This window comes from Pituophis catenifer, unplaced genomic scaffold (genome assembly GCF_029215685.1).
Source record: "Pituophis catenifer annectens isolate HBS135680 unplaced genomic scaffold, rPitCat1.0.hap2 SCAF_1, whole genome shotgun sequence".
In the NCBI taxonomy this organism is placed as follows: Eukaryota; Metazoa; Chordata; class Lepidosauria; order Squamata; family Colubridae; genus Pituophis; species Pituophis catenifer.
Window position 1 is genome coordinate 92,652,459 of NW_027256881.1, and position 13,808 is coordinate 92,666,266.

The following is a 13,808-nucleotide window of genomic DNA, read 5'->3' on the forward strand; positions in this document are numbered from 1 at the left end:
GCCGTAGACAGATCTGTTTTGAAGCTACCGAATGGATCCATCCTCACTGACCTGTGGAAGTATTTTGGAACATGTGGCTTGTGGTAGCACTTTAAGAAAAGTAGCTTCAGCTAGAGGATTCAGTCCGTTCACATGAGAAATGAGGACTGCTTGTTGCTTCAGGAATTTAAAAGCAAGCTTCCAGTCAGTGGCTGCATCTTTTGCATCTAAGATTGTGAGCTAACCTCTTGGAACAATTTCAAAACTCCACCCCTTTTATTATAGGCACATTGTTCTTCATGTGGTGAATAGGCTTGCTTTGTGTTGAGTGGCAGTGCTGTTTACAAGGCTTCTGTGTGTGCTTCTCTCACCAGCCGAGGGAGGGAGAGAGGGCAGGAAGACAATGAGCCAGAGAGGGCTGAATATTTCAGCAACACCTCTGATTTAGCCATGAGCCAGCCGCCTAGTGGAGGTGGTCCTGCAACCGCCTCTCCTCGTTTGCTTCCTGAGGGCAGCAGCAGCCGAACTAAGCAGCAGCGTGCATTCTCTCCGGGCAGACCCAAGGAGTCTCTTGTCCGCCAGCCTTTGCCAGCTGCCAATTCATCCCGCTTCACAACAGCAGCAGCTGCAGTTCCTGCCTCGAAAGCAAGCTCTACCCGGCAGCAGCTATTGCAGCAGTCACCAACAGGACAGAAAACTAGTCGGGTCAAGGGTGGAGTAGCCGAAGGAGACAAGCTGCCTCCACAGGTTACACCAACAAGGAGCTCTGTGCTGTTGGGAGCTGTCCATGCTGGGGATGGTGCTGAAGAGCAGCCTGCCTCATTCCTGGTCTCGGCTGGAGGGTGTCCCAGACCAAATCCAGGGTCTGCAGCCGAAGCACGAGAGGCACCTCCCAAAGACACCGAGTTTACAGGTCCTAGAGTTGGAGAGCAACAGCTTGTATCTGGAGGGAAGGGGGAAAGGGTGGGCAGTTTTGTGCTTTCTCAGCTTCCATCCAAGAACTGGAACAGGGGTAAAACAAACAAGCAGAAGAGTGCAGGAGAGGCAACTTCAGCTTCTTCGTCTTCTTGTGGTTCAGGGAAAGGCCAGGCTCTATCAGTGAACAATGGCAACTACTGGAAAGAAGGATGCCTCCAAAATGAGCTCATTCAGTTTCATCTCAGGAAAGGGTTATCAGCAACCCAGATGCAGAACAAAGGTAACAACAAAGCTAATGGGAACGGGGGCAGTTTGCCCTCCTCAGCATCCTTACCCATCGTGCTGCCTGCAAATGAAGGTAGCAATGGCCTCAGTGGAACTGTGGAAGTCAACATGACTCAGGAATCCCAGCAGCAGGAGCTGCAGGAAGAGATGGAGAAACTGGAGGAGGAGAATGAAAACCTCAAGGTGAGCAAAAGATACAGAAGAGAAGGAATAATGGGGGTGTGCCTCAGTTCTAGTGTGTATGTGCACATGCTGGTAATGTTTTAGTCTGTTCCACAGAAGAAAGGAAAAGGAATGCTAATGGTGAATTCTGCTTTGATGAGACCAAGTTGTTGTTAAGATACGTGCTGGTTTGCTTTGTGGTTTAACAGAAGGGTTGGCTATGAACTTTGATATGATTATACCTGTAATACAGTATTTCCCTTGTCAGGCAGGATTTTTTAAAATATATTTCACCCTGTATTCTAGAGGATAACCTCTGATTTGCTTTTCCTATTGTATAGAAAATTGACTGTAGCTAAATAATAATAATAATAATAATAATAATAATAATAATAATAATAATAATAATAATAATAATAATAATAATAATACTTTTATTTATATACCGCCATCCTCCCAAAGGACTCGGGGTGGTGTACAGCCAAAATTAAAAACATAAATATACAATATCATAGTTAAAATTAATTAAAATCATTAAATAGTTTTGGCCGAATTTTAAAACCCAAAGTTAAAACCCAATTTAAAATCATTCAATTAGACAGCCCTGCCTGTTGGAACAGTAGGGTCTTGAGGGCACAGCGAAAGACCCGGAGATCAGAGATGTTACGAATATAAGTTAATATGAGGTTCAATCCAGCAAACTGACAAAGTAAAAGAGTTAATAACCTAGTGGTACTTACAACTCCATAAAATAATAATCTGTGTCTTCTCATAAATTGAGTTGCACAAAATAAAGGCAAGATATAAATCTAATAAATGAATCAAATAAATAAAATAAAGATAATGGTTTCATTGAGGTCAGGGTTGGGCAAGAAGTATGACATACACTTAATATTTAATGGTTAACATTTTTTTTCTATGTTCCTCAAAGATTTTCAGACTTTGTGGTATATAAACTGCCCTCTATGGACTTGCTAAGGCAAACTGTGGATTAAAGACCATATTTTGATTTGATAATACTTCTGCTTTGCTTGCATTTTAGAGAAATTGTGACTACCCTCTAAATTACTCTTGATTCTCTAGTGGCCTCAATCCAATTTGAGATTCCGTGAGTTGTGGACATTTAGAAATTATTATTTTCTAAATAAATGTTCTACGATTATTGCACCTGTAAAAGATAAAAATATGTAGATAGTTGAATATGATTTGTCAGATGTTCTAGTCCCTTCTTCATGCTTCTCATTACCACATACATGTATTATAGAACATACATGGCTGACATTTGGGAATTCTCCTTCTGGCTTATGGAGCAGTTTCATTGTGCTACAATTGCACATGCTTCTTTTCATGCCTTCTTTTGGCCAATTCAAGGAATATTTGAAATATAAATGGATCAATTCTTAATTTGGGATCACAGTTTTTTTTCTTCTGCCATTTGTAATACTTGCAAGCATAAGGAAGCTAGGTGGGAAACCATATGTTTCTCTTATAACAGTTATTTAAGAACCATGGGTAAATTACCATATCTTGTGTTCTTTATCAATGTGACCTGATGTCATTTTACACTTTTTATCTGTTCCTTCTGAACATGTGCCAGAATGAAATAGACGAACTTAGAACTGAAATGGATGAAATGAGGGACAGCTTTTTTGAAGAGGATGCTTGCCAGCTTCAGGAAGTGCGCCATGAATTGGAGAGAGCTAACAAAAACTGTAGAATCCTTCAGTATCGTCTTCGAAAAGCAGAACGGAAGAAGCTCCGCTACGCACAGACTGGAGAAATCGATGGAGAACTTCTCCGTAGCTTGGAACAGGATTTAAAGGTAATGTGGGGCCAGAAGATGAGCAATTAGTGAGAAGAACAATCTGACTATGATACCTTTACTTATCCTAATCTTTTCCGGGAAGGCAAATGTAGCATAAGTCTGAGCTGTCTTGTGGTTTTGGCAACTGGAATTTATAATTATCTAAGGCAGAGTAAGCAAAGTAGTACTGTCATGATATTTGGGACATTTTTCATCAATCAGGACCAACCTGATTTGTCAATTGTGAGACTCATAGTCCAAAACATCTAGAGGTTATCAGAATGACATATCTCTCATTTTTTACTCCCCCCCCCCCGCCCTTTACTCAATTATTTAGAAGTATCCAAACACTAGGGAATCACATTCCAGGTCATCAATTTTCCAGATATTTCAAAGACTTCTAAGTGAAATTACAACCTTAAGACTTATAATTTAATTTAATTTTAGTGAATGCATTTAGAAATCAATGCCACATACCGTTTTTTTCCTTTGAATTGAAACAAAAAAAGGATATAACTACAGTTAATGTTATAATCCCAGGATTAATGCAGAGATCCACAGAAATGGATCTCTGAAACTACAGTATGCAGAAATAGTTGCAAAATCAAAAGCGTGGTTTAAGTTTGGGAAATAGAAAGTTTGATAAAGAAGCTCAGACTGACTTTGTCCTAATTCAGTGAGATGTAAGAGAGAGGGATGGGAAAACAGAACCCAGCTTTCAAGATTCTGTTATTACTTAAATCAATAAAGTATAGTTCCAGGTAGTCTATTTCCTGACGTGGCCTAGCTTGAAGGATTGACAGTCAGAGGCAAATAACTTGATATATATATATATATATATATATGTATATATATATATATATATATATATATATATATATATATATATATATTCCTTTGAGATGCTCAATCTAGGAAAAAGGATATTAAACCATAAATCGTTGCATACCAACTTGAGAGGAAGAATATTAAAATGACTTTTATGAGACATTTGCCTGGACTACATATCAAACAAATTAATTACCCAATGCTTGGGTATGAGCAATAATAAAATAATTGCCTAGATTAAAGTATGAAATATAATTGCATTGCTTTGTAATAATACAAGAGTTTTTATTTTTAATAACAGCTACAGTAAAACATGTTCAATAGTTAACAAAATATTTTATACCAAGGTGGTTTTGGCTTTCCTAGGTCTACCGATGAACATGTGTCCTTATCATTTACTGTACAGGTAATCCTTGACTTACAACAATTCATTTAGTGACCGTTTAAAGTTACAATGGCACTGAAAAATGTGGCTTATGACCGTTTTTCAAAGTTATGACTTTTGGCAGCGTCCTATGATCATATGATCAAAATTTGGATGTTTAGGAACCGGTTCATATTTATAACCATTGCTGTGTCCTGGGGTCATGTGATCACCTTTTGTGACCTTCTGACAAGCAAAGTCAACAGGGGAGCCAGTTTCATTTAACAACCGGGTTACTAATTTAACAATTGTCTGATTCACTTACCAACTGTAGCAAGAAAGATCATAAAATGGGGCAAAACTCACTGAACAAATGTCTCATTTAACAGAAATTTTGGGCTCAATTGCAGTCGTAAGTTGAGAACTACCTGTACTTCGTTAATTCAATTTTTGCTCTACTTTCTCTTCCTAAGGTTGTAATTCTCCTCAGACTAAGACTTCATGCCAGTTGCTGGCTGGATTGGGCCCATGATTCTAATGATCAAAGAATTAATCTTTGGGAATTCTATTCATCCTATTGCTGAGTATCAGAATAGATCTCAAAAGAGTAAACTGGAATGCCTGAAGTAACCCTAATTGCACTCGTTTTTTTTTTTAATTAGGAAGAACATTTTATTCCGTATTTAATAGAACTAATATAAGTTGTCACAACACATCCCTGAACTTCACAAGCATATTAAGCTCTACTATGAAAGTTATTTTCGTGCTTGAAAATGTTAAATGTCTTTCCATGTAGGTTGCAAAAGATGTTTCCGTAAGGCTTCACCATGAGTTGGAAAATGTGGAAGAAAAACGCTCCACCACAGAAGATGAAAACGAAAAGTTGAGGCAGCAGCTGATAGAAGCTGAGATTACTAAACACGCTCTTCAGAATGAATTTGACAAAATAAAAGAGGTCAGTGATGAGCTTCTCATCAGGAGGGGGACAGGCAAAATTGGCTGAGGTGGGATAGGTACATCAAGGGTTGTAATATACTATTTCACTATGTCTCCTGCTCAGGGGTGTCCTTCAGAAATTTTAGCAAGGGGTTCTTTGCCCATTTGCTGAGTGGGCAGGGGCATGATATGGGCGTGGCCTAGTTGGCCTCCTGCACCATGGCAGTGGAGGGGTTTTGCTCTTCCCGGGCTCTGGAGGCTTTCCTTGAGCCTCTGGGAGGGTGAAAACGGAGGCTGGAAAGGGGCCTGTTTCCGGCCTTCCCGAACTTCCAGTAGGTCTGTTTTTCACCCTCCCCGAGCCTCCCCGTGCGCCCTGCACTTAGCTACATCCAAAACGGGCTGCGTGGGGATGCCTGTGAGGGGCGGGGCGGGGGGGCAGCCAGGAGTGGGTTTTGGGGGTTCTCTGAACTGCACAGAATCTTAGCTAGAGGTTCTCGCGAACCCCTGCAAACCCCCAGCAGCCCACCCCTGCTCCTGCCTCTTCTCTGACTGCACTGGTTACAGCTGATCTGTGGGCGAAAAGCAGTTTTGCTTTTCGGACAGGTTTGAAAGTCCATATATTATTTTATCATGGTAAACAACCTGCAGATCTGAGAAATGATTATTTCAGACTATTTTTTTCTTTATTTTGATCTCTTTAGTGAATACAGTTGTGTTGAAGGCAGTACCTGACTCATAGCGTTTAAAAATGCTATCTGGTACTTATGAACTACTTTTAATTTTCGGCATGTTCCTTGCTATTGCATTTAGATCAATAAGAACAAAGACACTTAAAGAACATTTAATTAATCTGTCCTGGCCGTGTTTCAGCATAACCATCTCTGGATGATGAAACCAAAAATATAATTTAAAAAAAGCTGGGAATTTTCATATTGTTTGAATGGTGGCTTAATAAACTTGGATAGCATGCATCTAGTAAAATATTTGTTATATCTGCTCTTTCTTTTATAACAGTCCATGAAAAGAAGAGGAAGCAAAGATTTGCAAAAATCAGAAAAAAAGTCACAGCAGATGTCCGCTGAGGTGATACAGAATATTTTTTTCTGTCCCATGTACAATACAGCAAACCATATGACCATTTAGGTTCATTTAGTGACCATTCGAAGTTACAACAGCACTGAAAAAAGTGACTTATGACCCATTTTTCACACTTATGACCATTGCAGCATCCCCATGGTCACATGATGTTCTGACCTAGGCTTCCCCAAACCACAAAGCAGACTCCTTGTCCCGACAAAAAAACCCTTTTTATTAAGTTACTGTGAATTCTTCTCATTCACATCCAGCAAAGTCTTTCAAGGGTGAATTTACAGTCACAGACCTTATCTGGCTAGGGCAGCTGCCAGGCTGATACCTAATTGTCTCCTGCAAACTCCACTCTCCTTTCTCTCCTCTTGTATTTCCTCTGGGAGGGGCCATTCATCATCCACCTGTGGCCTTACTCCCAAGTCGACCCTTATTCTTTAGCTGTTCCCTTGGTCTGGCAACTCTGCGCATGCGCACACTGGGAACAGGCTCCAACTGTTCGTCTGCCTCACTGATGTCTGACTCCGAAGGCAACTGATAACTGGCATATGACTCAGAACCCTGATCAGAGCCTTCCCCAGACTCCAGGACTGGCCCATGTTCCTCCTCAACCTTCTTACTGTTTGAATCCGCGGCCAGCTCTGCTGGCCACTGGCGGGCCACAACACATGATTTACATTCAGGTTCTTGACAACTGGTTGCAATGTCCCAGAGTCATGTGATCCCCTTTTGCAACCTTATGACAAGCAAAGTCAATGGGGAAGCAGATTCACTTAACAACTGCGTTACTAATTTAACAATGCAGTGATTCACTTAACAAAGGTGGCAAGAAAAGTCATAAAATGGGGCAAAACTCACTCAACAAATTTCTCACTAAGCAACATAAGTTCTTGGATCAATTGCGGTCGTAAGTCGAGGATTCCTTATAGATGGTTGCAAACCTTTCCTTAGTCAACTGTGTGAAAACCAGAGCTCTTTTTATGAAACTCATTCATCAGATTAGGACCCAAATGATCATGTTTCTGTAGACGGCAAAGATTGCAACTGAATACTTGAGTCACACTTTTTGTTGCAAGTGTGGCATCAAGACACCCTGTCAATTCCCATGTTACTCCTCTAACCTATCTGCCTGCCTGCCTGCCTGCCTGCCTGCTTACCATATATGTATATATTTGTATTTATTGAATATATTGGTATTTTGTGCTAAATTTTTATTTGGCATCTTCATGAGTAAAGCAATATAACCAGGGATTATTCTTTCTTTGCCACAGGAGGACAGTGAAGATCTGAAATGCCAATTGCAATTTGTCAAAGAAGAGGCTACTCTGATGAGAAAAAAATTAGCCAAAGTTGACAAGGAAAAGGACAGATTTGAGCATGATCTTCAGAAGTATCGGTCATTTTATGGTGATTTAGACAGTCCCTTACCAAAAGGGGAAGCAGGAGGTCCACCTAGCACAAGAGAAGCAGAACTCAAGCTCCGTCTGAGGTTAGTAGAGGAAGAAGCCAATATCCTTGGAAGGAAAATCGTGGAACTGGAAGTGGAAAACAGGGGACTGAAAGCAGAGCTTGATGACTTAAGAGGAGATGATTTCTCCGGGGGAGCCAACCCCCTCCTGGGAGAACCGAATGAATCTGTCTCAGAGTTACGACAACATCTGCAGTTAGTTGAAGATGAAACTGAACTATTGAGGAGGAACTTATCTGATGCAGAAGAACAAAACAAACGTGTCACTGCAGAGCTGAACAAATACAAATACAAGACTGGAACTCACGATAGTTCACGACACCATGACAGCGCCAAGACGGAAATGCTTCAGGAAGAATTGAAGGCTGCCCGCATGCAAATTAATGAACTCAGTGGCAAAGTGATGCAGCTCCAATATGAGAACAGGATACTGTTGTCCAACATGCAACGCTATGATTTAGCCTCTCATTTGGGGATCCGAGGAAGTCCCAGGGACAGCGATGCTGAAAGTGAGGCAGGGAAGAAAGAAAGTGACGAGGATTCCCGTCCCCCTCACCGCAAAAGAGAAGGGCCCATTGGTGGAGAAAGTGACTCAGAGGAGGTCCGCAACATCCGTTGCTTGACCCCTACAAGATCCTTCTATCCAACCCCGGTAAGTTGGCAGAAAAGCTTTAATGACCGGCAGCAAACCAAGGACATCCGTTGTGAAGCTGAACGCCTGGGCAAAACTATTGACCGCTTGATTTCTGACACCAGCACTATCATAACTGAGGCGAGAATTTACGTGGCAAATGGGGACCTGTTTGGACTTCTGGATGACGAAGACGATGGAAGTAGGATACGGGAGCATGAACTTCTTTATCGGATCAATGCCCAGATGAAGACGTTTAGGAAAGAGCTCCAGGCCTTCATTGACAGGCTAGAAGTTCCAAAGCCTTCCGATGACCGAAGTACAGATGAACCTTTGTCAGTGAGTCAGGTAGATTTTTATTTAGTCAAGCCATTGAGGAGAAAGAGTTTCAGCCCAAGATACAAGTTAGACACTGAAGCTATGTTCATGTGAGGTTATGTGAGATGATGAAGACACCCTTTAATTTCTATGACCGCAATTTAAATTTCCGAGATTATTGTTCCAATATTGGATTCTTAGGTTTTGTACAAGTATAGCATAAGAGGAAGACATTATTGGATACTTACCTAGTAAGAGCTCTGTAGGTTGATTAAAAAGTTGAATAGTAAATAGTCATTTGTTTAGCTTTTTTAAAATTCACCCATATTATTAAAGGATTTATAAAACTTATATTCCATATTTTTCAGAGTATAAGACGCACCGGAGTATAAGACACACGTTAGTTTTGGGGGAGGAAAATAGGAGAAAAAAAAATCTGCCTACCAGGTATTCATCTGGCTAGCGTCTTTAGCCTGGTTAGCTTCAGCACATTAGTTTGCTCGCTGGTTTTGAGGTTGGGGCTAGTTGGGGCTGAAAAACAGCTTCAAAAGCACAGCTGATCATCGGAGGGAGATCCAGTGACTAAAGCAGGCAAAGCGTGGAAGTGGTAAGAGAAGGCAGCAGCTGTTCCGGGTAGCCATTTTGGGCACCACGCATCACGTTTTCAGCATCCAAATGTGTTGCGTTTTCGGGCGGCGATGGGCAGCGATGTGCTTTGGCGATCCCTGCAGCCTTGAAGGGCTCTCAAACAAAGCATTTGGAGGCTGAAAACACGACGCGTGGAGCCCAAAAACACAAGCCATTGTTGGTGGCAATATCTGCAGGTAGGAAGAGGACACATGGAGGCCGAAAGGTGGGGGCTGCCGGGTGGGCGGGGTTACATTTGGAGTTTAAGATGCACCTAAATTTTCAGCCTCCTTTAGGAGGAAAAAGTGTGTCTTATACTCCGAAAAATACGGGTAGTTAGAAAAAAGACAGGTAACAGTCTTAATTTAAAATCAAAATACACAATAAATAGCACAGGCAAAAAAAACCATGTAAGAGGTATTAACCCAGCATAATTTGATACTTTACAGTTTACAAATGAAACTTAACTATTTAATTCTAAAATACCAGCTGCCTGGGAGAATGTCTTAATTTGGCTCTGAAAAAAAGATAGCCAGGTGGGTGTTGGGTGATTTCCCTAACGGAGGGCTTTCTGCCCTCAGAGCAGCATAACTGCAAAAGAATTTATAGCAATCTATCTTTTGCCGGGCAAAGGCCTGGAATTTTCCCATCTGGGTGCGGATTGATGCTGGGGAGGTACTTTGGTCTTATAAACTGAGTTATAAATGGAAAGCAAACCCCACTCCCTACTAGCACTGATGATATTACCTAGTTTGGGTAATGAAATATCTACAAGAAAACAACCAAATTCAGAGAGAATCAGAGATGACCCCTCATTTCATCCCTCAACTACAAATATTCTCCTTTATTGTTAGAATTAACAAATTAAAAAGTGGATTGACTCGAATACTGGTAAGCTGAGTTTTGCTTTTTCTCATCATTCCTACTTTTGCTTTTTTGTCATAATTATGATTGACAGGGCAGCTGGCAGGTAGGACCTGGCTGCAGTTGCTCCCTCTGCTAGTCATTCTCTTCCCCTCTCTTAGCCAAAGAAACCATTCCAAAGGCGGCTCTAAAACCAAGCTAGAAGTCCCACTCCCATTAACCTTGTCACTCTATAGATATTTCAGGAGAATGTTACAATTATTACATTGCCAATATTACTACCCTGTTTTCCCCAAAATAAAACATTCCCTGATAATAAGCCCAATCGGGCTTTTGAGTGCATGGCAATAAGGCCAAGCGCTTATTTCAGGGTTTAAAAAAATATAAGACAGGGTCTTATTTTTGGGGAAACACGGTATTACAAGATTCCCTCAGATTCTTTTGCACAGGTATTTGAATATGAAATATACAATTTTCACAAGACTAGACAGAAAGGTTTGGTGTAGTTTTTTTTCCTCTTGAAAAATCAAGTTTGCTGTTTTATTAATGTATCATTATCTTCTCTTTGTATTTACTTTCCCCAGATGTTCCAGCCTATCATTTTACTTATTCTCATCCTTGTCTTGTTTTCATCCCTTTCTTACACAACAATATTTAAACTTGTCTTTCTTTTCACATTGTTCTTTGTGCTGTAGACATTTTTTAATCGTTTTAGCATTTGTTATAGAGTTATTTTCAGTTTGTTTTATGTTGTCCATCTTCCCAAGCTACGAAGTTCAAGAGCTATAGTTTGTGTAGTAATCACTGCTGTTAAAACACTGAAGACTGTTCGATAGGAAGAAGACAAACCAACCTCCATGCCAAAATGCAGATGTTGCAAGCAGCCCAAACCAAAGAGCTCCACAATCAAATCTGAACTAGCGTCATCCAAATAGTCAGGTAAGCAAGTGAAATTTTTCCCTGCAGAATGTGCGTTTAGGTGTGTGTGTGTGTGTGTGTGTGTGTGTGTGTGTGAGATGCTGTAATACCTGAGATCAGCTATTCTTACCCATATATGATTGTTAATTTTGGGGAGGAGGATATTCACACAGAAGTAGAACCCAAGCATGCTCAGCAGCCAAGAAGGACCCAGTTGTCTTGAGCATCAACTCATTCTACTTCAGAGACTCCTTTTATATTCATAACTAATAAAATGACCTCTGTATGGTCATGAAACCAGTGTAGTTTCTTTGCCTTTACATCAGACTATGTGCTAAGCAAGGGAGCTCTTAATTTTATTTTAGTTATGACATTAAAGTTTACCTCAAAGTCAAGTAATTACTTCTTCCTAAGGGACAACCCCTTAAGAAATATGGCATCTCCAAAAACATTTATTCATTACTTTTCTATATAAGTTCAATGGTGTACAGTGAACCTGAAATTTTACTTTTTGTTGAATAAGTCATAATTGAAGATCTGTTGGAAAGCCAGTTTGATATAGTTTTCTAGACACAAGGAGACTGTGACTCTTAGGCACAAAGCCAGTTGGGTGACCTTGGGCCAGTTACATTCTCTTAGACCTAGAAAGAACCTAAGGGCAAACCATTTTGATAAATATTGGCAGAAAAAAATACATGGATTTATCTCTAAATCCTAACTGGATCCTATTCTAACTACCTGACTTGAAGGCACACACACACACATAAAAAAAATCTACAGAGACGTTTGTTATTGAGATTAAAAACTATAATTTGTATTGTTAAGCAAATTAAATACCCAGACAACACGATGTTTATTAAGCATTAAGAAATGTATTTAATAGAAAATCAATAAAATAAAATAAACCATTCCCTAATTTGTAGATAAAATGTGGTTCTCCACTTCCTTGTTCCATTCAGTTTTTAAAATGATCATATCCATTTAGTCTTTAAAATAGGCATATCAAATTGATTTATTGATAACAATTGTTTACAAAGATTAATTGTAGAGTTTCTTGTCTCTTGGATTTAGTGATCCCTTTTAATAATTCAAGTGTTTCTGAAGCTGAAAATGCTACTGCAAATTGAGACATCAATACATGTTGTAATTGTAAAAGCTGCCATTGGGTGGCAACAGACAAATGGTATTTATCTTTTAATACAGAAAATTATAACTCATCATTATTATCTACTGGTTGATCTAAAATAAAAATCCCATTATCTAGCCAAATCTCCTATGTAACAAGTTTTTTTAAATTATTAAATTAATTCAATTTTAAGAATGAGATTATTTCTTCACATCACTTCTACATTAAAAAAGGATACTAATACAGTTTTCCAGAAATAACATTACAATTTTAAAGTTAACATAATGGCAATACAGATACTGGTATATCTGATTTATGATAGTTTAAACCCCAAATTATGCTGTATGTGAATATTTCAAATATTCTTAGGAAGGACAATTTTGTACTACATGAAAGCTTTTGGAATTTGGTAGTAGTTGAAAAATATGCATAGTGATGTAAATTAAGATTCAGAAATCCAAATCCCCATATAGTTTTCAATCATAAGGCGTTCTAAAATTTCCTTTACTGTTATTTTAGCACAGGGCTGTCAAACTCTTGGCCTGTGGGCCAGATGCATCATGTGCTGGCCACGCCCACACCCGATTTAGCGAAGGGGGGAAAGTCTTGATACGTCACGTGACGCCGCCATGATGACATGAGTTTGACACCCCTGTTTTAGCATTATTGGATTTCAGTCATGATCTATTTGAGAGCAATTACCAGAAAGTCATTGTGTTTCATGGCCAGAAGTTGTTCAGCTGCCGGCAACTCCTTATCAGTTGCTGAATCAGAGTTGAAAGCTGCAATGCAGAAAATGTAGAAACAACATTATTTAGACCTCAAGTCCATGTTTTACCTGAAGAGAAGTTATACCCAGTGTTAAGAAGAATGCATTCATTCTGAATTGATCATCTGGGGATGTTGATGATTTGTCCCCATAGAGGTTATCATGAAGTTTCTTCACTTGTGAAATACAGTGGTCTTAATTACCACAACACTATTATGCATGATGTAGTGCTGAGTTCTCACGGCTTACTACTTATTGAGAGATGTCTTGAGAGATCCTGAAGCCTAGCTTAAGTCAGTTTCTGGCAATTGCAGTTGACAGATTCTTACATTTTAATGAATACTCCAGTCAAAAAGGAAAACTGAGTTTCTCCATTTGAAATTTTGGACTGCTAGTTTCTGTTACTTAATCTCTTTCCCAAGAAAAGTATGTCAGTTAGTATCTTGTATATATCTTTGAAGTAGAAACAAATGAATGCAAAAACTACCTTATTGCCTTAATGTAATTTTGGATTTAGATGTCAGATACAGGGAAGGTGAATGCCATCATTTGACACTGTGTATGGTTGTTAGGGTGTTGGATTAATACAAATGAAATACAGTTTCTAGTCCTTCCTTAGCCATGAAAGGTCATATTCATAAGAAATTGTGATAAAGATCCCTAAAATATCAAATACACTAGTTTATATAACCAAAGTGAAACAACGTACATTATGGTTACACCAA

At 39.5% G+C, this 13,808-nt stretch overlaps 1 protein-coding gene across 1 annotated transcript; it reads left to right on the forward strand.

The window, feature by feature from the left end:
* Positions 1 to 429: 429 nt before the first annotated feature.
* On the forward strand, positions 430 to 10,965 carry MTCL3 (MTCL family member 3). Its single transcript, XM_070952692.1, has 6 exons — positions 430 to 1,365; positions 2,942 to 3,166; positions 5,137 to 5,295; positions 6,291 to 6,359; positions 7,634 to 8,809; positions 10,855 to 10,965. The coding sequence occupies exons 1-6, from the start codon at positions 430 to 432 to the stop codon at positions 10,963 to 10,965; spliced, it is 2,676 nt and encodes an 891-aa protein (XP_070808793.1).
* Positions 10,966 to 13,808: the final 2,843 nt, after the last annotated feature.